At 41.3% G+C, this 23842-nt stretch overlaps 1 protein-coding gene across 4 annotated transcripts in view; it reads left to right on the top strand.

Annotated features, from left to right (window-relative positions):
* The window catches only part of ARHGAP42 (Rho GTPase activating protein 42), a 244582-nt gene that overhangs the window by 166103 nt on the left and 54637 nt on the right, over positions 1 to 23842 (top strand). For all 4 annotated transcript variants that reach the window (XM_072968920.1, XM_072968922.1, XM_072968924.1 and 1 more), the window contains exons 5-6: positions 13099 to 13200; positions 19836 to 19946. In XM_072968920.1, coding sequence (XP_072825021.1) covers positions 13099 to 13200; positions 19836 to 19946 — 213 coding nt within the window. The remainder of the gene's footprint in view (positions 1 to 13098; positions 13201 to 19835; positions 19947 to 23842) is intronic.

The following is a 23842-nucleotide window of genomic DNA, read 5'->3' as shown; positions in this document are numbered from 1 at the left end:
CTTTATTTTAGTTCCAAGCAAATGTTTTACAGGGCTTTTGTTCATAGAAAAGCACAAACAAAAGTCTGTTTGGCCAATAGCATGTTCCTGATGGTCTCCTGTCCTTGTCTCTGTCCCCCCCCCCCCCACATCCCCCAGCTCTCCGGCACTATCTACATCCTGTCTATATACAGTCTTCAGATTGTTCAGTTTAAAAACATTTATTAACCTTCTGTATGGCAGGCAGGCATTTTTCTTAGGCCTGAAGGTCCAAAGATGAGTCAGTTCATAGGAAATAACTCAAAGTCAGCAACTACTGATGGGTGAAATAAAGACAGTTTATGTGTATGTCATGATAAATGCCGAGTTAGCGGTATATATGGGGACACAGTGCTTTGGGGACACAAAGCAGCTCTTGATCTAATGTGGAAGTCTGGTGTCTGAAAAGGTGATGCCTGAGGGGAGTCTTGACTGATGAGTGAGAGTCGTTAGCCAGGGAAGAAGGCGTTGCGGGCAGAACAGGAGCACGGGTGGACCAGGCCAGAGGCTATGATGGTTTGTGGGAAGAACTCCAGGTACGCTGGGGTTACCGGATCCTCAAGTGTGAGGTTGGAAGTGTTGGAGGTGAGACCAAAGAGATGATGTCAATGCTGCATTACTAAAGGCCTTGTTTGCTTTGCTAAGGGCGGGCTTTCTTTTATAGCTTTGGGAAACCACTTGTATGGGGGAAATGCGATAGTAAGAACTGAGTTTTAGATTAATTATTCTAACTGAAATGTGAATAACGAATAGGGAGAAGGTGCACTGTCTAGGGGGAGACCAGGTAGGCGTTACTGTCAGCTGGGAAACCTCAAAACCCTAAATTATTGCAGTGATTTGGAATATGAAAGTAGACATGTTGAAATACATTGTGAAGGCAAAAGCCATAGGTAGGACCCGTGGTTGTTTAGGAAACCTGAAAGAATGGCAGGTTTCCCTGTGTTAGTTCTTAGAGTAACCAGCAACACATTCCTGTTTTTTTTCGAGCTTTGTCATCCGTACCGCCTCCTGTCACCCCTCATGTCCATACAGTCCCCACGTCATGAAAGATTTCCTGAGTTGTTCTCTTTGTACTTATTCCTGTATTTGTTAAAATTCAGGCCCCAGTTTTCTCTTGCCTGTATCTCCCCTTTCAAATGCTTCCTTCATTTTGCGACCAGAGGACTCTCACTGAAAATCCACCCACCTGATCTCTCTCTGTCCCTCAACCTGCCTCCAAATAAAAATCTAGGAATGATGTAAACAAAGTGTGGGGTCTAGAGTCTGAAACTGTTCCGGGTGTGCGGGGATTTTATTCTTGGGCAGCAGTAATTTACCTTCCAAATCACCTTTTGGCACTTGGGGGAAGTCTAATAATTTTTGGTCCAGGCCCGCATCCTGATTTACATCAACCATGCACTGGTCACCTTTGACCATTTTATGCATTTTATTGTCTTTGTTTTGCTTTGTCTCCTTCCGTAACTAGACCGTGAGGAGGGCCGTGAGCTTAGGCAGTATGTTTGTTCATGTTTTTTCCCTTTAGTGTCCTGAGTGCTCAGTATTTGTTGAGTGAATTAATCAGGCTGTTTGAGGGGATAAGGGGAAGGTAGCCTTTCTTAGATCATCCCTAGAGAAAAGCAGTACGAAAAAAATCTGTAATAAAATACCCTGAACCCAAAGCCCTGTGTAATGTGGGCAGACACCGGACAAGTTGCAGCAATCGAAGCATCTGAAAGATTTGCCTTCACTTTACGCATTTTTAAACTAGCACCATCGGGGCGAGCTTGCTGTGTCCTAGGAGTAACCTGTTGTTCTGAAAACAGATTCTCAGGTGGCTCGACTTTGTATTAGATTATTAACCAAGAGCAGTCTATTTCTCAGTGATTCTGTTTACTGATTGTTAAGTTGTGTTATACTGGTGGATTCAAACTCTTAAAAAGCAGTTATACTGATGGATTCAAGCTCTCAAAAAGTTGAGTTATACTCGTGGATGCAAGCCCTCAAAAAACCTCTCTGTAGGCTTATCCTTAATTCACACTGTAAAATCTGGTGTCTAAGTCCTGTGTTTAAATAGTATGATAAGAATAAATCATCTTTATAAGTACAAGTGGAACTGATTGGATATGATACCTGCCTAGAACCAAATGAAGAGGAAAACGAGATTCACAAAGAAGGTCTTACAGCTGCTTCTAGAAAAGTCTTAAAATGCCAGGTTTCTAGTCAGTCACCGTAATTCCTATGTTCTGTCAAGTTAGCTACTGACTTCTGTCTGCCCTTAAAGCAAAAACACGTTTTATTTCTGGTTTTCTGTGTACACCTGATGACCGAGCACTCAGGAGGAAGATTGCTGGCTCACTCGGTCACATTTGTTAATTGTTCCTACCTCATGTCTACCAGCATCATCAAATAAACTAAGTCGCTTAAAAATTCTTCCCTATGACTAACCTAAGTGTCTCAGATTTAGTCCATTTCCTTCTGCTGTTTCCTCAACTGGTAACGGAGCACAGGTGGTCACCATGTGAAACGCTTGGATCTCACAAGCACGAAAGGAGCTTGTAAATTACGTCATTCACCTTGCACTTCCCTCCTGGTGCTCATCATATGTTCATCGGAATGCCAGGAGCATTCAAATAACATGACTTCCGTGGAGGGCTGAGGGATCATTTTATGAGAAATGACAGAATCCTTATTCAACACGTGCTGCTCTTTAGAGAAACGTTCAGGGTGTGTGTGTGTGCACGTGCGCGCGCGCGTGTGTGTGTGTTTGTGGGATTAAGTTAGGGCTTTTGAGTCTTGGGGTTTTAAATTTCACCTTTATGCTATTTTAAACTAATTTTATCCGACTGAAATAAATTTATTGAACTTCTGATTCGGGTTGGAATTATGATATGGAGAGAGAATATTTGGATTATAGGAAGGAACAAATAGTTAACCCCTATTCTTAGCCTTTGCATTAAAATAAACTTTCTAACTGACTCTGAGTATTGCTAATAATAGACAAATAGATTAAGTTGGGCTAAACTTTTCCTTTTCACTTACTTGAAATGACCAGAGTGATGACCCAAAGGCCATTAATAAGAAGTAAGGTGAGAGGAAACTTAGACTGGCAAATAATTGACACACAGCGCAGATGGCTACTCTTTTAATTTAATTAGCTGAAAGAGAATTGTGTCCTTTGGTATAAAATTTAACTTCCTTTGATAAATCCATGTCTTTGGAGATTCATTTAATTCTGTGAAAATCACAACACTTAAATACTTACACTGACTGGCATGTTAATAGTTGGAAGAAAGAATAATACAAATTATTCATGTTAATTGATTTTGAAGTTTTTGTAGCCACAGAACTTAACTATTAAGAATTACTTATGCTAATTCTATTTGGTACATTCTCAAAGGATAATTCTGTTTCATAAGTCAAGCTCTATGTACACTTGGTGGAAAAATTTTATTTTAGCTTCTCTACATTGTTCCGTTTCACAACTTGATTGTTTTAAGTCTCAAAACTGGACTAAGATCATCATTAAAAACTGTTTCTTAAGAAATAGTGAACCCCTCCATGCCTAGGAGGTAGCCCACATTTTACTAACCAAAATCTTTCTTGTTTTTTCTGGCATCCTTTGATAAATAAGAAAGAATTAAGCATTGTTTGTGAGTGACAATTTTGGGTTCTAGCATGGTTGCTTTGCCATGAAAATAAGAGATGTTTCCATTGTCCACACTTCTACTCTTACATTCTGAACAAGTGTCTGAATGTATTCTGCCAGAGAGTCCTGCAGGATGTTTCAGTTTAATAGAATTAGGTTTGACCAGCCCTCCCTCAATTGGCATCATTATAAACATAGTCTAGACTTCAGTGAATTGTAGGAGTGGTAACTTTGATAACGTCACAAGCGGCAAGATAGTGACTCTAGACTACATCTCACAAGTGTTCCCATCACGTGTATATGATGCCACAGAGAGACTTCATGTTTATAAAGCAAAGGTGTTATGTAGCTCCTTAAACGTCAGGCACAAAAAGCACTGAATGCTGCTGAACTAGCACAGTAGAGTTAAAAAAAAATTTTTTTAATGTGTATTTTGTGAATGAAAATTGAGATTTGTTCTTAAGTTTGTGGCTTAAGTCACATGGCTTGAAAATTACCAAACAGTAGCAGTGCCATCCAGCCTGCATGGGTGTCTGCCGAGTTGACAGTTTTCAGTGCTAGTAGCCCTCGGTGCTTTTCTCTCCTTCCTTTAAGATTTTCATTGTTCTTACCAGTTAAGGTGCAATTTTGAGGATGGGATCTTTTTTTTTTTTAAGAGTTTATTTATTTATTTATTTTTTAGAGGGGGCACTGGGGATTGACCTCAGGACCTCACGCATGCTGAGCACGTGCTCTGCACCCCAAGGTTGGGATTATATCTTTGGAGTCTGAAGCCCCAAACTAAATGAGACAAAGGACCAGCTAAGACAGTGCTAGCTGAATGTGAAAGAGGAGTTCTTTCTTGCTTTCCCTACTTTCTAACCGTCATTATTTATCTATTTTTTATTGGGGTTCACCAACTCACAGGGGCACACCACCAGTGGCTAAGGCCGTCCCTCTGGGGTGTTTCTCATGGTGGGTGTACCCAGGAAAAGCTTATGTCAAGCATGCCAGAGAAATAACCACGTTTGTGCTTTAAGTAATCAACTACTTATTTACACTCTACTTGCTTCCAGAATGTTTAGGCTAAAGTCACTGAATCCAGCTATTAGGTGACAGATAAGATGACCAAGGCCCCAGAGTGTCCAAGGTAATAAGACTGATGAAAAAATCCAGAGGCTATCTACGACTGTGTAACAGTGTTAACAGAATTGGCTGATTATAATTCATTCATTAAGCAGGTACACACTGAGCCTTTTTCACCTGGGGAGGACCATGTTAGCCTGTAGTCTAGTCCAGGATTTATCAACCTCCACACTATTAACATGTTGGACTGAATAAATCCATCAAAATCAATGTCTCTGACTCTTCCCTTTCTCTCTCATCCTTATCCTGGGAAGCCCTTTCAGTCTGGTCTTAGAAATTAGACCTTAGACAGAAAAATACCTGCAATAGGAACTTTTTCCTGGAACTATTCTCATGAAAGTGCCACTCTTTTTAAGAGTTTAACCGAAGGTCGAAAGTCAAGGACGGAAGGGCAGAGAAAGTGAGGAGACAGGGGATTCTGCAGTGCAAGATCAGCCCATGTTCTTCCCTTGTGGGGGAAAAGTTGAAGGAGGAGCATGAGGTATTTTTGGAAGCCTTCTGAGGGCTGCCTCCCAATGTTCCTGCTCATACTCTTTTGATAAAACTTAGTTACATGGACACATCTCATTGCTAGGAAATTGGGAAATTATATTTTTTATCCTTGGTGGCTGTGTGCCCTGCTACCATTTGGGGGTTCTGTTATTGTGGGGAAAGGATGGAGCTCTGCCAGAAAGGGCTTTTGATAAAAAAGCAGTAGAAATAAGGAATTCCATGTGCTGATCCTCAGGAGAGGGCTGTTCCAAGCTCTGGCTCATGTGACTAATTCTGTGACATTGACCAGGGCACTTCAACCCTTTGGAGAATGGGGGTCATTTTCCTTTAAAATGTTCATGCTAAGCAATTGTGCTATTTATGCTGATGTTGAGAAAGGTCTTGTGTTTGAGTCTGGACTCCACCCTTTTGCTGGTTGAGTGGCCTATAGTTAATTTCTGTGAACCTCATTCTTCCACTGTATTACATGGGCGTCATGATAACACATGATTTCTTTCCTATTTATAAACGTGATCTTCTTAAAAGCCCTATGATGGCTAAATATACAAAACTGGCTCAAGAGAACAAGGTTGTGAATGAGTCTGCACCTCCCTTAAGAATGTTCCATTTTCATTATCAAAGCTCATAAAGAGAGCACGCTCACTGAAGATAAAATCTTATATCCTGACTCAGGAATGTGTGTTTTGGTATTGGGCCCGGTTTAGGCCCGTCCCAGGCCCTCAGGGTTTGCTCAGAAGGTAACTCTGGCCTAGGATTGTCACCTCCTGTTCCTTACAGGGTGATCAGGGCCTGGCTCCAGCCGGGCCCCCATCGCCCTGCTGCGTTGGGGGTTGCAGGGCTGTGGTGCAGGAGCTGGGGCGGGGGTGCTCACTGGCTCTTCCCATCACGTCCAGACTCTTGATGGAGTCCCGGGGGAGCCCTGGGCTCTGGCCTCTCCCGCAGCTGCTGGAGGGGCTGGAGGGCAGTCTGAAAGAACTCAGGAGTGTTCCTGCCCCATGGAGGGGATGCTGACCAGTTACAGGAGACACTGGCAGAGAAACCCTCACTTCCTCTTTGCTTACCCAACTGAAATGCCCTGAAGTGTGTTGGTTTTGCATGAACAGCTGGCTGTTTTTCCTCCTGCTTCTGTGGTTAGTTCAGTCGCAAACACGCATCTCCCTCCCACCTTTCCTGTCCCTCTTCTTTGCTTCTTCTCTTGCTCCCTAAAGGTTGCGTACAAGCTATAGCAGACAAGGCTTGCCTCAGGCTCCGTTTTCTAGAAATTTTGAACTGCAGAAGTATAATATTAATCTAATATGTAAAGTTAATTTCCACTTGCTACGGCTCTCACCCTGGGAGTGAGGGAACAATGCCTCACTGTTGCAGTCAGATACAGTGTTTATCATAAGCAGCCTCTGTCATGACCTTAGTCTTTTGTCCCCATGTTTGTTCTTGCTTCCATGTTATCATTGCTTTTTGGGTTTTGTTTGCTTGTTTGTTTGTTTTTTTGTTTTTGTTTTATCAGTGTTTATTGAATTTTGTGGCTGAGAATTTTCTTTCTTTCTCCAAGTCCTCTGTCATCCAAGAAGAACAGAGACATGTGAATGCTGGGCATCAAGAAAAGCTTTGGGTTACTTTTAATTAGGAAATCCCTAAATTCACCCTGGGTAATTTTCCAAGCATCCTGCCTGGAGTGTGCAGAGTTGTGTAACTTCAGTTTTATCCATGATGTCATGCCAGAGCCATAAGATTATAGCCACTCCTGGCGGTATCCACCCTCCGGATCCCAATCTTCTCTGTCTTCACACAGTCCAGGAGAGGGTTAATAATCAAAAATCATCAAAAACTTCCAGTAACGTTCTCTGTCTCTCTCCCTTTCTCATCTTGGTATGTTCGACTACATCAGATATCTTCTCCATTTTTTCTTCGAGAGACATTCCTCCTGGAACTCTCATCTTAACTGATTGCTTTAAAGTCCACAGGCTTATTAGTTAATCTGCTTTTATGGAGGGCAATATTACCATTATCTTGGGAATTTTCTTTGCCTCTTTGAACTCTTGCTTTCCTAGATCTCATGTCTTACTGTTTTGGTTAATTCCTTCATTTCAGTGCACCAACATCCCTCCCTATCTTCCTGAGAAACAGTGCATAGGTAGTAACATTTTTGAGAGCCTGTACGTTTGTAAATGTGTTTATTCTACCCTCAGTCTAGACTGACAATTTAGATATAGAAATCTAGGTTAGAATTCATTAATCCTTAGAATTTTGAAGGCCCTGCACCATTTTTTTAAAAAAAATAACCGTGATGTTGTGGATTCAGTGTTGATTTCTGATGATTTTTATTTGACCTCTGTTTTTAGGTTTCCATTTTTATCCATGGTTTTGTAATATTTTACAATTCTGGGGGTATTTTCTCATTTATTGTGCTTTCTACATATTGTCCCATTTTAATACAGATGCTTTTATCAGTCCTGGAAATTTTCATGAACTATTTCTTAGGTAATTCCCTCCCTACATTTTTTTCTTTAGTAGTTCTATTAGTCAGGTGTTGGGTTTCTGGATTAATCTCCTAATTTTCTTATCTCTTCTCATCTATTTTCTCATTTAGTTCATAGCTGTCTTGTTTTATTCATTTACTCATATGTTGTTCACATTTTTTTTATGTGGCAACCATTCTCATAATTTCAACATGTGTATTTTTGTCTTATGTTCTTACAGAAATGGTATATTTTTTCTATGCATGGCTTTTTGATTTACCTAAATGATTTTGTGTGTGTATATATTTTGTGTTGTGTGGTTTTCACTCAGAATTGTGTTTTAAGATCCACCCACATGTACCATTTAACTTCATGCCTAGCACTGCATGGCATGCATCTAATTCACTTTATGTCCACCAATGAACACCACAGCTAGCGTCCTGTTCCCCGCAGGGGCATATCCTCATCTGTGTTTCCTTATGGACTTTTCGGTGAGGATCTTTTTGGGATGTACACCCAGAAGCTGGTTCTTAGGGCACACTTATGCCGCTTAGAAATGTTGAGTGCAGCATTTCTCTGTAGAAAGGCTATACCCCTCTACGGTCCCTCCAGGTACAAGGGTTCCTGTCTGCATGCTCTCAACATGTAGTGTTATTCAACTTCCTAATAGTTCTTGCCCGTCGATACCTGATATAATGTGATATCTCAATATTTTAATTTGCTTTTCTCTTAATTACTAATGATTTTGAAAAACTCTTTGTAATGCTTGGTACCCTTTTGGCTTTCTGCTTCTGTGTCTTATTCCTTTATATCCTTCACATACATTTCTTTCTGTTTGTTTTTCTACCTTTCCAGTTTCTATGAGGTTCTTATAAAGGCAAATATGAAAACGTTGGGTCTTCTGCATCTGATCGCCTGGTGGTGGTAGTGGTGAGGCAATTGGAATGAGGGAGATGTGATGAATTATGCTGGTGCAACTACCGAGGAAGGAGCCCTTTTGGAATGTATTTCAGCAGATCGAGGAGGAGGGGCTTGGTGGGGAATGGCTTTGGGAGACTGCGTGCAGTCACACACAAGAGGAACACTGCTGTGAAAGCTATCCTAAGATTCTCTAGCAACCTGGGTTTCTGGATACCAGGAATCTCTTGGGCCTCAGGAAACTCCTGTGTAGCAGGTGGATGGAGTATCCAAGCATCAGGCCCTACTAGGACTTAGAAATGGTGATGCTGCCCCACACTGCCCTTCTGAGCAGTGAGTAAATCCATCACCAGAGGAGGAAGAAGTCTGGCTGGATTGGTAGTTGGGGCTACACCTTGTCCTCTCGGTGCCTAACACAGTGCCAGTTTATAAGTATTACTTGTGTTTCTGAAATGGAAATTTAGCTCTTGGTATTTATTATAATTATTCTTCACATTACTGTTTCTCCCACCATGCGTTCACTTGAAGGATTTTCAAAATACCTGCATAATGCTTATTTAGCTGCTGGTGATACTAACATGGTGACAAGTAGTTGCATGGGAAATTTTGCAGTATCCTGTGTGCAATTATAACCCTGAAATTGCCTGAAAAATCTGATGCATAAATCCTAAATGCATGCTCCATTTTTAAAAAAGAAATACAGAAACGATTTTTTCATTTCCTTTATTTAAAAAAAATTATCATGGGAACATTAAAATAAAGGTTACTCTTACTACATTTAAAATAGATAAACAACCAGGACCTACTGTACAGCACAGGGAACTATATTCAATTTCTTATAATAACATATAATGGAAAAGAATCTGAAAAGAAAAAATGTGTATGTATGTATCTGTATAACTGAATCATGTTGCTGTATGCCTGAAACTAATATTGTAAATCAGCTACACTTCAATAAAATTTTTTTTGAAAAAAGAAAAATTTAAGAAAAATAAAGGTTGCTAAGAACAGTTGTTTAAACAAAGCTTTGCAGTAGTATTTTATAGGAAAAAAATGCAATTAGATAACAGTTTGAAAATTTGTGATTTTCTAAATGTGATAAAGTCCGCTGTTCATCTTTGGTACCATCTTATGGCCAACGGAAGGTGTTGTTTTGGCCTTGTTTTTAACAATTGTGTGCAGTTCAATACTTGTTATCTATGAGATAGAACTATAGTTTGTATGAATATTTGACTTTTCTATTTTATACAACAACCAAGAGTGAAATTGACACTTGGAGTTTCCATCCCATTTGTTACTTCCGGGTGTGCAGTGAAGCTGTGGCAGGACCACAGTTGCTAATCTTAGAAGTTCAGTGATAATGTGATCATGTGCTCAGAGTAAATGCAGTGTAGTATGGAAGACTAATTTGATTGCAGACCCTGAACTTGTTGTACACCTTTGCCAATTCTATAGGTTTGGGGATTAATTTGCCATTTTTGGTGGTATATTTTAAGACTTTACAAGACACACACACACATATATCACACATATATATGGCTTCATTGTATGTGACTACCTAGTTCAAAGGCACTTCTTGTGGCTTTACAGGAAGCATCTCCCATTATAATGTAGTCTCCTTTTTGAATCATGCTGTGGCGAAAGAAAACAGTGATCACGCACAGTGTTCAGTAAAGATGCGTGGGTTATTTTCCCCTTACTTCTGCAGCACTGGTTTTGGAGAAAATTTGTAGCTTGATACCCACAACAAGTAACACAAAAGACAAGAGGTAGCTAGCTGTGTGGTATTATGTTACGAAATCCAAGTAAGACTTGACTTCCGTGAGCGGTCAGTCATGGGTTTTGGGGGGAGATGTGAGCCGCAAGAAGCGCTCTTTGTTTTCAGGAACATGCTCCCCTAGATGATAGTTGTCCTTCGTGTGGCCTGCTCTTTCAACTCAGCTCTTTAATTTAATGCTGGAACTGAAGTGTGTTTTTGTTGTCTATAGCACTGGAACCTTTGAGTAGATCTTTTTCCGCTGGCCTGGTGGTGTGAGGGGCCAGGGTTTGAATAAGAATCCAGGAAGTGTTCCTGGGAGTGACTTTTGTATTGCCAGGAATGCTGATGTGTTGGCACTGCGTTAACATGTCCAAAAATGCCATCAAACACTGACCAGAAAACAAAGACACAAGTGTACTCGCCACAGCTGTGTTCTCTTCTCCCTTAACTGGTTTCTTCTATGCGCAGTGAGAAATTTTAAGCCCCTTCTTGTGAGAGGAAAGTGAGTCAGTTTTGTGTACTACACTGGAAGGCAGCCGGTTGGCCCCCAAATGGTTCATGTATCACTGGGATGGAGTTACGGCCACTTGTGCAGAATTGTCCCTTGTATCGTGGATGTTAGTTTTTTGAACAAATATGATGTTTGTGAGGGTCTGTGGTTGCCCAGTTTTGTAAGAGGAATAATCTCACTTGTTCATTAAATATTTATTGAGCACTCTTTCAAATTTTCAAATTTGAGGACGATAGGGTATATGCATAAATTTCCCCGTGAGTGTATGGGACAAGAGCACCGTCAGAAACCCATGTATTAAGCTATGTGAGCATTCAGAAGGGAGAGAGAGTCGATGCAGGGGACTCGTGAGTGAGGTCTGTTGAAGCTGGATGCTAAGTCTAGCTGTAACTTGAATATGTGGGTGTTGGAAGAAATGAACGTGTGTGTATCAGAGAGGAGGTGGTCTGTAGAGGAAAAAGAACAGGAGCTCAAAAGGGCTCGTGAGATTGACTTCTGGAAAGGCTGACTGGGCAGGCCAGTTGTGGGCGTGAAATGCCAGATTTAAGAGTAACATCCACTGAGCAAACAAGGAAACGTTCACCCAGGTGTCTGTTTCAATAGGAAAGGACGGGCTCCTCCCATCCTGAACCTCGGGCTTCTCTGCTTCCTTTTGGGGTCTGCTTCTCTGCATTTTGTTATGTGATTTCCTCAACAGACCTCTTTTGGGCTTTTTATTTTCCAGCTGTGTTTCTCCTAGGAGGGTCCCATTTTCTCCTTAAATAATAATTATCCTTTGGCGATTCTGACCCCCCCCCCATTACAGATATACACTGTAATGTACGAACATATCAGTACCTCTTCCAAGGTCTCAGAGTGACTGGAACTTCTACAGCAGAAGCCTACTTGCTCTTCCCATTCAGTGCAGTGCTACTAGTTAAGTTTCTGAAGTTCCGTATATGCAACTAGATCAAGATGGGTTCCTGGAAATATAATTAAGGAGATAAAAAAGTTCAGAGTGTCAGTGGATCAAAATAGGATTATCTGGCTGTAATAACCTGGATCTGACAACCTCAGAGTTGTGAGAAAGGGCAGAGGCCTGCCTGGTGTCTCGTCTCTTCCTCATCCATCCATCCGCCCATTATTTTTGATTAATCTCCTCCGAATACTTACAAAAATAATGAAGCAAAGTTTTATGCCCGATAATCATAGAGCTTGTTAAAGATAACAATGTCTGAATCTCTATCTGGGGAAATAGGAACCTACATTTTGAATAGGCTTGAAAAGGCTTGACTCTGATGAAAGTGATTGTTGTAACTGAGGAAACACTGAAATGAAAGCAAGGAATAGCACCTCTTTGGCCGGCGGAATTTATGCATGTGGGCAGCTAGTGTTTATGTCATATGGACCCCAAAGTGGAAAAAAAGCATACCTGGTGGGTACCAGATTTATAGTTAGAGAAGACCGTAGGCCCAGGCGTGTCCTGTTCTCTTTCGGATTTTATTCTCTTTGCATTTCTGTAGACGTCGCCACAGGATGAAAGGCACTGTATCCTCCTCCTCCACTAAAGGCCAGCCTGGTTACAGCTGCCCCTACAAAACAGTGACGTTTCAGGGATGTGCCAAGGTCTGCTATTAGAGGGCTGTTGTGTTTATGACACAGATGTTGTTCATCCTTTTGATTTGACCTTGAACTGTTGTAATTCTTTCACGCTGCCAGCTTCTGAGGATCTGTTTTCTTTCCTATCAAGAATGAGTTGTTTGAAATATTGGCCGTCTTTTTTGTGGCTCCCAGGAAATAACTACGATTCTTTGTGAAGAGTGTACGAGTGGTTTTCAAAATTGACGGTACATTAACTCATCATGATCACCAAAGAGCCTGAAAGAGACATTTTCTCTTGGTCCTTACCCCAGATTTACTAGATCAGAATCTCCGGCTGAGAACCAGTTATAAGTTGCCCAAAGGGACTCTACTGTGGTCGTCCACGGCTCTCCATACGATCGTTCCAGGAACGTCTTTGAGAGCAGAATACATGTTCAAGTAATTTTTGTTTCACATCCTTCTTCCTACTCTATTCCATCAAGTTTTGCACATAGCTGAAGCTCACTAAATCTTTTTTCAAACAATTTTGTTGGATGTTTGATGGGGATGGTGAAAAATCAAGATTTTCTTGATTCTCCAATTTGAATGTTCTGTCGTTCTTCTGATCTTCTAGGATGGAAAGAAGAAGTTTGACAAGGAGAGTGAAAAATACTATTCTATTCTTGACAAGCATTTAAATCTGTCTGCAAAGAAAAAGGAGTCTCATTTGCAAGAGGTAAGTTTTTTCCGATCGAAATGTGGAAAGGGCATTAGCATTGTCATGTGAAGTTCAAATTTTCAAAAGTTGAGGTTATCTCAGAAACTGCTCTTCTTTAATAAAATAATGATAATAATTATATTTAAGTCAATTGAGCGCTTACTATGGACAGGCACTGAGCTGAGCATTTTACATAGCATTTAATATTAACAGTTCCAAGGGAGAGATTAATATTTCCTTCAACAATGAGAAAGAGTAAAACAAGACTTTTTCCTTGTCTTCTTTTTGGGCATATTTTAAAGAGCAGGACCTGTCAAATTCATCTTACAGCTTTTATATTAAGTTAAAATATCTGCTTTTAAGTGTTGCATCAGCATCAGGAGAGAGAAAAGATAGACCCTTGCATGATTTAAAATCTCAAGTTATGTCAATTTTCCTAAAGGACACATCAACAGAAATAGTTTACTAACGTGTGCAGAGTATTAATGTAAGGAATCCATTTCTTCCTTTTTTCTGGGAATACATTCTTCTCATTGGTCGTTCTTTTAACTATGATTAGTCAGATCAAGTAGTCCTTTTACTAAAGAATATTGCAGCCCCCATTCTTGTGATGAGATATGTTTAAAAATAAAAAATAAAAAGGGACTCTCTCGTCTTTCACTTTGGCAGCAGGAAAGTCTCGCACCACCACCCACAGCTTCCCCCACCGAAGCAGGCCGTGCGTCAGGCTAGTTCACCTGCAGCTCGTCACTGCGCTCCAGACCCTCCTAGGGAATCTTGTCCCTGCTGAGCACCCTCTAGTCCCCTTCTGTCTGTCCTTCTGGGAATTGCAGGGAGCACCTCTTTCAGATGCTTCATCTTGATCCACTAGCAAAGCCACCTCCCTTCCTGAACCGCTTTTCAAGTTGAGCCTGGCCCTCGCTCTCCTCGCTCCTCACTTCTCTGACCTCCGTGTTCAGCCTTGCTTGATGAGTTGGGGTTCAAATGCAGTGGAACTGTAGTCACAAAGGCACGGGGAGGTTATTTTTCATTTCTGATTCCTTTTTTCTGTACTCTGGTGTTCCCCGGGAGGGAATTGAATTTCTTCCCTTGAAAATGTTTAATGCTGGGAAGTTCTGTGATTTCACCATGTGTTCATTATAACCAATGTCTTGTTATTGACACCTGCTGTTAAAATCAGATGATTGAATATACAGTTGGGTACCTGTGGAAAGGTTTTGTGGCTAAGTGAAGTGGAGAAAAATCTGTTATTAAGGAAAATTATATTTTTAATATTCATGGGCATATTTAATCTTGCGAAGTAACTATGCTGCTTAATATTATGCTCATATATTCCAAACTGCTTGAATGTTCACAGATCTCCTTAAACATTGCAGGAGAGTAAACCTAAGAGAGAATGCAGTATGTAGATGAAGTCATGAGTAGAAAACGCTTCCCTCATTATCGCCAGGACATCATCCTCTGCTGGGCCAAGGGCCACAGCCCAGTGGCTTTTTAAAAATTGACTGCCTCCGAATCCAGGGTGGCTTTGAGCCTCTAAAGGGCTGTAAGTTCATCAGGTTCTTGGTGAATATGAGAGGCCGCCGTCAGACAAGACATTGCTTAAATCATGGAGCAAATGCTAACTTTATCAAAATTTTTAAAGCCCTCTAGTGGGTAAGCTTTACTTTTCCCTGACAGCCTAGCTCAGTCCTTAATACAGTTCATGGCCCTCAGTCCCTTAGACTTATATCCATTCTGGTTCTGTATTTAGTTGGATTCTAGAAAAACCTATTAATATGGTTAGTAACATCTTCCGTTTGCCCCACTCCAGACACACACACACACACACACACACACACACACACGCTTTATTTTTTTTCCAGAAAGCATGGTCCACAATTAAATACAACACAAATGTTGTGCAAAGCAGCAACTTGAAACATAATGTAGACAAGGAAACACGTAGCTTGTCTCCCCCCCCACCCCATCCTTCCAGGAATCAAACCGGTTATAGGGCGATGCTGCCACACATGTGCTTAATCCTGTAACGTGGCATTAAAGTCACCTGTTCCTTCCAGAGCAGCTCTGGTCCGACCTCCTGTCAGCACCAAGCTCATTGAGTTGTTCTCTGAAAGACCCCTCTGTGTGTTCTTGCCGGCACAGCGGACTCCTTGTTCATTTTGTTCCTGGAAAATAAGTGAATGCCCGTCACCAGGGTTGAATTCAGGGTCAGCTTGTGTGGATAAAGCTCCAGGGCCCAATCAGACAGATCATGGGAGTAAACAGAATGGGAAACAGACTTGTCAAAATTACAGGCTTATCAGTAGATGAAAAGAAGTAATATTTGATATGTGAATGAATAATATCTTTTTAAGCATAAACTAAGAGGAAGAGATCGTAAAGGAAATGTAGAAAGACCAGAATGAGAGAAAGTATTCTGTCTATTTCATAAGATTTTAAATAAATGAAAAGGCAAAGTGTTAGGGAATTTATACAACATATGACACTGAGTATCCATATCTTATATACAAGATGGGTTTGCAGATCAGTGTGAAAAGATAAAAACTTCAGTGGAAAAAATGGGGTAAGAATATGAAAGGGCATTTCATCAAAGAAGAAAAATAAACCATAATAAATACTGTTCCAATGTCACATGTGTTAAAAATGCAGTTTAATAATAGCAGGATATTAATTTATTGAAAGGTTATACCCATTGTTAGTGAAGGTGTAAGAAACAGCGCACATTTGTTTTTCCGGTAAGAATATGAAATCACTCGATCATTTTTGAGGTGAATTTGATATCATAGTTCAGTCAACCCTACATGTGCAAGATAGTTGAAATGATTTCTATTGACAGGAATTTCTCCAAAAGAAATGATCAGAAATGAGCCTAAAAATGAATTGTATAAATATATTGGTCCCAGAATTATTCACAATGCAAATTTTAGAAACATCTAAAAGGGCACAAAAGATTGATTGGGGTAAATAGACAAACAGGGCTGGCCAAAATCGAAATTGATATGGCTGTGACAAGTTTTACTAGGAAAATCATTTAAAGACATTGGGAAATGTTTATTAGCCTTAAGGGGGAGGGGGAACAGGGTTTAAACCAGAATGTACCCTATTATTCAGGGTTTTTAAAGCAAGTTTGTGTGTGTGTGTGTGTGTGCTACACATCAAAATATTAATGGTAGGGTTGTAATTTTCATCATCTTTACATTTCCCTGTTATAATAATGAGCAGTGGATAAGCTTACAGTAATGAATTTGTACTGCTTTTATTATTAAGGGAAAAAGTAAAGGGGAAAGTTTTCCAGGTTTTAGGAACCCAGATTTTGAGTTTCTGCCTGTCACTTAATACGCTTTCAGCAGGTTCTCTTCTCCCCACCTCCTGAATGAAGGGAATCCCTTAGGTTCTGCCCTTAAAGCTCTATTCTTATCCTGCCCTTGGGTCCTGACAGCTCTTCTCCTTCCCCACTGTCTGCAACATCTTACTGTCTCCCACCGTCACCCTAAGTCACCTTTGCACTGTCCACCGACCAGTTACCAGGACTTCAGACCACGACTTCTTAGTGACACATGTGAAATCTCACACATCACCACCTTCTCACATTTGCTTCGGCTTCTCATTTCTTTAATTCTGCTAATGCTGGTATCATTTCTTGCATCAGAATTAATTATCTTTGACTTGATTTTGTTCTCCCTTGCTTCTCATGCCCACATCCTTCAACCCCTCTTACTGGGATCTACCAAACCCCTTGCCTCTATCAAATAAGAAGTCTTAAATTCACATGCAGCCAGCTGCACCGTTTAATCCATATATCCTACCGCGTCCTCACTTTAATCTTGAAGTTCAGCTTTGATCTGGTCCTCACTTCCCTCCAGCTTTTGCACGGTCTGTAGGATGACATTTACACTCTTTCTCTCCCTCTGCCTTGGCTCTCATTTCTGACTCTGAAATGAAACTTTTCGATCTACCAAGACAGAACTTCTTCTGGCTCCACTCCCCCTACTCCAGAATCCAGCTTTAATCCCTCCTCCTCTGGGAATGATTCACCAACTATCACCTGAGACTCTTCCCTCTATTTTACTATTTTTTCCCTCTATTTTAAATTGTAGCTGGGGAGGGGTGTAGGTTCCTGCAGAACCGTGTGGTTTTCTTATGAGATAAACTTAGTTTCTTACTAGGATGACTTTGCTACTTAAACAACAGTTTATACCTGTAATTCTAGCACAATTACTATCCCCCCCCCTTTTTTTTTAATTTGAAGAGTAAGTTACATAGTTACCCTACTTCTCCAGCACAAAATACATGACAACAGTTGCCAGTGGGCATATAGGCAAGTGTCTGCTAGTGAACCACACACTGCGAGTTTAGCACTAAAGGGATTCATCTCTGGTAAAAGAATGTCTTTCTACATCTTGTATTGGAAAAGGATTAAGCTGTTGCATTCTTTTAGCACTGTGCGTTCTGCATGACCTTTCAAAGCCGATTTCGTATATTGAATTCGGTTGTCTAGATTGGAGGTGATGAAAGATACCTCTAGTTGGCAGATGGCAAGAGCCCTTATTTCTCATCTGTCGTTCTTTGCCACCCCCTGTCCCTTGCATGAGATGGGATTGTGCATGGCAGGTAATTATGTCAGAGGCTGCCAAGACCACCCCCAGGGTTGGTGATTTGCTCGGAGGACTCACAGCCAGGATTTATCACAGTAAAAAGACACAAAGGAACATCAGCAAAGGATGCATGGGGTGAATTCTGGGGAAAAGCAGGCACAAACTTCCAAGAATCCTCTCCTGGGGGAGACACACAGGACTTAATCCCCAGGAGCGAGATGTGACAACACGTGTGAAATGTTTACTAAACATTCATAGACTGAGTGCCCATGGTTTCTACTGGGGGCTGGTTGCATAGGCACCCTGTACTCGTCATGTGCCCAAATTCCAGACTCCCAGAAAGAAAGCGGGTGTTCAAATGAACCATGTTGTTTGCACAGATGGTTTCAGCATAGGGAGCTGCTCTCGCCAGTTAGGTTCATTTTAGGCTCGAATGGTATCTCAGCTTTCTGGTTTGTTCCCATGTGCCAGTTGACACAGTGACTTTATCTTTTAAGGTAAATGAAAGCTTCAGAAATAACTTGCGGAACAGACTGCTGCCTCTGAGGCTGAAAATACTCTTGCATCCTTTACACCCAGGGCTGTACTGGAGCTTTCTCTTGGAGAGCCCACTTTTCTCATTTCTTTCTCATCCCTCATTTAGTGATGTTGTGGTTGTGGTTTGGAACTGGCTATTTGGGGAATATTTATATCACAGAAACCAGCAAATACTGCAGATCAGGCTCCCCCTGTCCATGAGAGAGCCAACTGTTAAACATTTTTTAACAGACTACCTCCTTACCATGTGTTCTATGAATAGTGTGTTCCTCTCAGCAGTGGTAGAAAGGAAATATATATGATTTGGGTGGAATGCTGACTGTGGGTGCTGAGAAACTTCTGGTCTGAATTTCCTACCTGGTCCAATTTAAATGTGCTTCTCATATATTAGTTTAGAAACTTGGAATTCTCAAGTTTGAAAATCCCTCGTGAGTTGCTCATAATATTGGGCTATTTTAAATTGTGTAAATAATTGCATAGTAAGTCGTAAGTATATGTAATTATTTTTAAAGGTCTTTCTTTCAAATGAAGTTTTACGATGCTGTGAAGTCCAACCCAGCAACCCAGCAAACCTCATTTTATCTTTTTTTTTTAAGCTTTTGTTTGTTAAATTATCATTGTAAAATGGCTGCAAAGCAGTGTTCTGTTCCCAAATTGTTGTTGGCATATACTTAGTATTCTGGAGAGCCCATTCTTTTCATCTGCTTTTAGTAATCTCAGCTGGCAGTGAGGAGTGTGACGCTGGACGAAAAAAGTAAAATCATGTCTCCCTGCTCTGAACCAAAATCAGCTTTAAAGACAGCATCCGAGGGCGATGGTGGGCAGGGAGGAGGGACGAGAGCGCGCCTGGCGTTGATGGAGCAGGATTCCGTGGTTAGAACCTTTGGATTCAGGCGGCTCTGGTACCAGTAGTGTTGTAAGCCACCTTATGCTGTGGCTCCACTGCTTAATATTCTCAGATGATTCTCCCTCAGTTAGAATCTAAGCAGTAACGCAGTTTTCGAGATCTTTGATAATGTGATTCCAACTTTGCTTCTCTCTCCTTAACCTCCACTTACTTACTCTGAAGCCAGACTCTGTCACTCTTTCATGCCTCTTTTTCATGGGAGTGACTCCTTTCTTATCTTTGACCATACATGGCCAGTTATTCATCTTAAGGTTCAACTTCCCCAGAATTTAGTCTCTTTTTCTGTGATCCCATAGATTTTCATATATACGTATAGACCCTTTTTATAATAATTTTTAATGTAATGAGTGTTGTATGCTTACTATGTGTGTGTGTGTGTGTGTGTGTGTGTTTCTTCTTCCCACTCCGTACATAATAAGCTCTTGTGGGCAGAGTCTGTGTTTTCCTAGTCCCTGTATTCCCAAGACATAATAATTGCTATAGTTAACCTTTCTCGTAGAACTTCATTTTTTGAAAAGATTTCAGAGTAGAACAGAATTTGAGTCCCTCTCTAACACAGAAGCTTCAATAATCACTCCTTGTGTCCTGATTTGCCTTTTTGTGCCTTTTAGGCAGATACGCAGATTGACCGAGAGCATCAAAACTTCTACGAAGCATCGCTCGAATATGTCTTCAAAATTCAAGAGGTTCAGGAAAAAAAGAAGTTTGAATTTGTTGAACCGGTAAGATTTATTTTGCCTATAAAATTAGTAGGTTACAGTACATCTTGTGGAGCAAAATTTGCAGTGTTTTTCTGTTGAAAATTATGATTTTTTTTAAAAATAAAAGGAGAGAGGGGTGGGGGAGGGTGAGTAGGTGGAGCACAGATCACTTCAGGGCAGTGAAACTAGTGGTGGCTACACGTCATTGTCCTTACACATTTGTCAAAACCCATAGAATGTGCAGCTCCAGGAGTTAAACGCTAATCTAACTGAATTTTAATGATGTGTCAATATCGAGTTATCATTTGTAACAACAGTATCACACTAACGCAAGATGTTAGTTAATGGGAAACTGTAGGGGTAGGAGCGAAGGGGCTGTGTGTGGACGCTATCATTTCTGCTCAGTTCTTCTGTAAACCTAAAACTGCTCTGAAAAATAGCCTATTGATTAAAAAACCTAAATTTAAAAATAAAAGAGTGTTTATTACATACACCTAAGGGGCTACACCTCACCACTAAGGTGATTCATTTACCAAACCTTTAGTTGAAGGAAGAAAGGCTAAGGCTGCATTTCTTCCATTGTTCCACCCCGCTTCCTTGTGAGGCTGGGACTTGCCCGACTTTCCAATGAAGTCATTTATTTTCCCAAGTCAGGGTGAAAAGTTATGGATTCCCTAATGTAAACTGCATTACAGAAAAGAACAGGTGGTTGGCTGGTCTTTATAAGCTTACTTCATTTTCTTAGCATTTTTTTCCCCGAGTGCTACCCTAAAATGTTACAGGTTTGCCCGACTGGGCATCTCCGTGAGGTATCCTCTGTGATGAGCAAGGGCAAGTCCGTAGTCAGGACAGCCTTGTTCACCTGTGATGCTGACTTCCCATGCGGTGACAGGGTAAGCGACAGTAAAACACACGAGTAATCAAATATACCACTCAAGCCATACTGTTCTTCCTATGCCAGTTTATTAAGAATCTATTTATAATGGGAAATAAAATACCCTATTCCTATTTAGTGGAGGTGATGGGGAGAAGGGAAGATACATTTTAAAATACATTTGAACATGTCATCTCCTGATGAAAGCCCATCAGCGGTTCCCTGAAGATGACGGGAGACTGAGACAGAGCCGAGGCTGGGAAGAGCTGCCAGCCCCTGCCTGGCCCGCGGCCCCTCTGCTTGGCTCCTTTCCCTCTCGCTGGAGCCACCTGACTCTCTCCTGGGCACTTGGCAAGCTTCTAGGCTGAGCCCTCCAGCTAGAAGGATTTAAGGAGCTGGAGGCCACACCGCAGGCTCAGGGATCTTGTACCCTCTGTTCGAGATGACAGTCTTGACTCAGGGCTCTGTTTGCCAAACAGCGAAGTCCTTCAACCCCTAAAGATGAGTTGATAACCTCTTATTTAGCTGATGCTTTCTTAGGGGCCTTTCTGAAACTCATCTGGGGTTCATGGACCCCAGCTCAGCCCAGCAACCCCTCGTCAAGGAAGATGACTGAGACTTAAAACCCCTACTTCCCTGCTCGTGGGGAAAGTCCTGCCTCTGACTCCTGTCGTGGCTTTCAGGCCTCTGTCCGTGCGGCAAGCTTTCTCCTTACAGCCCGCCCCCTGGGATTTCTGGCTTTTCGCTCTTGGTCACAGTATCCATCGCCACCAACTCGGATGGTTTTCCTTCATACGACTTCCTTATCCGTTCCCCTTCCCTTCAGAGGCTGTGCTCACCTGCCGGGCAGCTCTTCCTCGCACCCGGGATGGTCGTGGCGCACCTGTGGCACCTCTCTCTCACCTGGGGAGGTGTGCGGGCAGCCTGTTTCCCCATCTAAGCCTTGTTTATAGCCCATCCCGTCTGGGAACAGAGCACTAGACCGTTCTGTAAGATGGCATCAGGTATGTAAGGAAAAGGCTGTAAAACTGTTGGCTCACAGGTGACAGAAGGAATGATAAGAATTTATGAATTCCTGTGATAATATGGGTAGAAAAGTGAAAACTACCCTTCACTTGAAGTGTATTTTCTTCCTTCCCTCTACCGTCTCCCAAACTGGGATGGTCTGATAAATCTTCTCTAATACATGCCTTTCTGGTGACACCACGATCAAGGTCGATGTTAAATTTGTCCTTCTTCCAAAATATTTTCCTGGCTGCTGCATTTTTCCTATTAGAGCGTCTGGCCAAACCAAATAGCACTGTCAGTTTAGTCTCGTTCTCATTTCCAGCCGCAAAGTCTCATCCGTGCGGTTTTACTTAACTTCCACCCCAGTGATGAGAAGGGTAGAAATGGGAGCAATGAAACACGGGCATGCTGCTCTGTAGGTTAAGCGCTTACAAATTAATTTGGAGGAAAAAAGCTTTTAAAATTTGAAAACCAAAGCTCCCAGGAGCCATAAACATAAAAACACATGAGGATATTTTAGTATCTTTCCAGTTTTTTTCCTGCAGAAATCCAATTCTTGTCGCATTCCTGTTCCGTATTGCAGAAATGGAGCAGTCTGTTCTGGTTTAGCCGAGATTTATTTAACAAGGAAGCATTGGGGTAAAGCAAAATATTTTAGGGGTGCGACTCATCTCATACGGATGGTAAGGTATCAAGTAGAAAATATAAGTAGTCCTGGAGATTCCCAGTAAATGACATTCTTTATGATGATCATTTGAGGTAATTTTACATTGTTTCAGTCAATGTCAAGATCCTGCTACAGTTGATCTTTGAACAACACGGATTTGAACTGTGTGGGTCCCATTTACATGTGGATGTTTTTCAGTAAATACTAAGTCCGCTGGTAGATTGAATCCGTAAATGCAGAACCTCGGATACCAAGGCTGGACGGTAAAGCTGTCAAGTTTCAATGGGGGTGTGTGTGTGTGTGTGTGTGTGTGTTTGTGTGTGTAGGCGTTGGCGTTCTTAACTCCTGAGTTGTTCAAGGGTCACCTGTACTTGTGATAAAACTTCTGCAGAATATTCAGGTGGTATTAGGAATAAATGTTCTTACAGTGTCATTATTCAAGGAGAAGCTGGGTCTAATACATGGAAAAAGAGAGGATTTTTTTTATAAATACTGTTATTATTATTTAGAATATACAGAAAGCCAGCCTTTTAAGACCCCTTTCTCCATTCGCTATGATTTTAATGGCCTTTTCCCCCTGTTAATCACATTCTACATAGACAGTGGTAGCAGCTACTTGTGTGTGACTGTCAAACCCTTCAGAAGAGACAAGTTTAGATTCAGATGTATTGTAAGTGTGAATATGTACCAGATTGCAGAGATTTCGTACCCAAAAAAAGCATGTGAAATATCTCATTAAAACCTCTTTTATGTTGATTACATGTTGAAATGATAATCTTTTGAATATATTATGTCAAATAAAATGTTAAATTTCACTTGGCTTACTTTTTTTCCCATGTGACTACTAGAAGGTTTAAAATTCCACGTTGGTTTGCATTTGTGGTTCACGGTGTGTTTCTGTCCGGCAGTGCTAGCTTGCATCCTTTCAGATTTGCCAACAAAATACGGGAGTTCAGGTCTGTAATGGGAAAAAGAGATCAGAGAGGCAGAAACGGTATCTCCTGACTCTTGACTGTGAGATCCTCTTACCTCTCAGAGTTGCCCGGAGCTTATGAGAATTTTGAGGGACTGGGAGAAAAAGTTTGAGAAGTAGCTGAGCATGAACGGCTTCCTCAGATTTGAGCCCCAGTGTGTCAGAAGTCAGTTATGGTACATGAAAGTTTGTGGCTCCAAAAACCAAAAGAATCTTTTTTATGCGTTCACTCCCTTATGGTTCATTCAGGTACACTTTGTGTACATTTTGATGACATCCTTTGAACATGCTTAGTTGGAACTACTGTTTTGCGAGCAGCTGCGATGTGTCCCGTGTTTTCTGTGTTCTCCCACGTGAACCCTACCACGGCTTTATTACTGGTAGTTATGACCCTT

The sequence above is a fragment of the Vicugna pacos genome, chromosome 10, assembly GCF_048564905.1.
Source record: "Vicugna pacos chromosome 10, VicPac4, whole genome shotgun sequence".
Lineage (NCBI taxonomy): Eukaryota > Metazoa > Chordata > Mammalia > Artiodactyla > Camelidae > Vicugna > Vicugna pacos.
The sequence above is the reverse complement of the archived record's forward strand: the minus strand, read 5'-3'. Positions and strand labels throughout refer to the sequence as shown.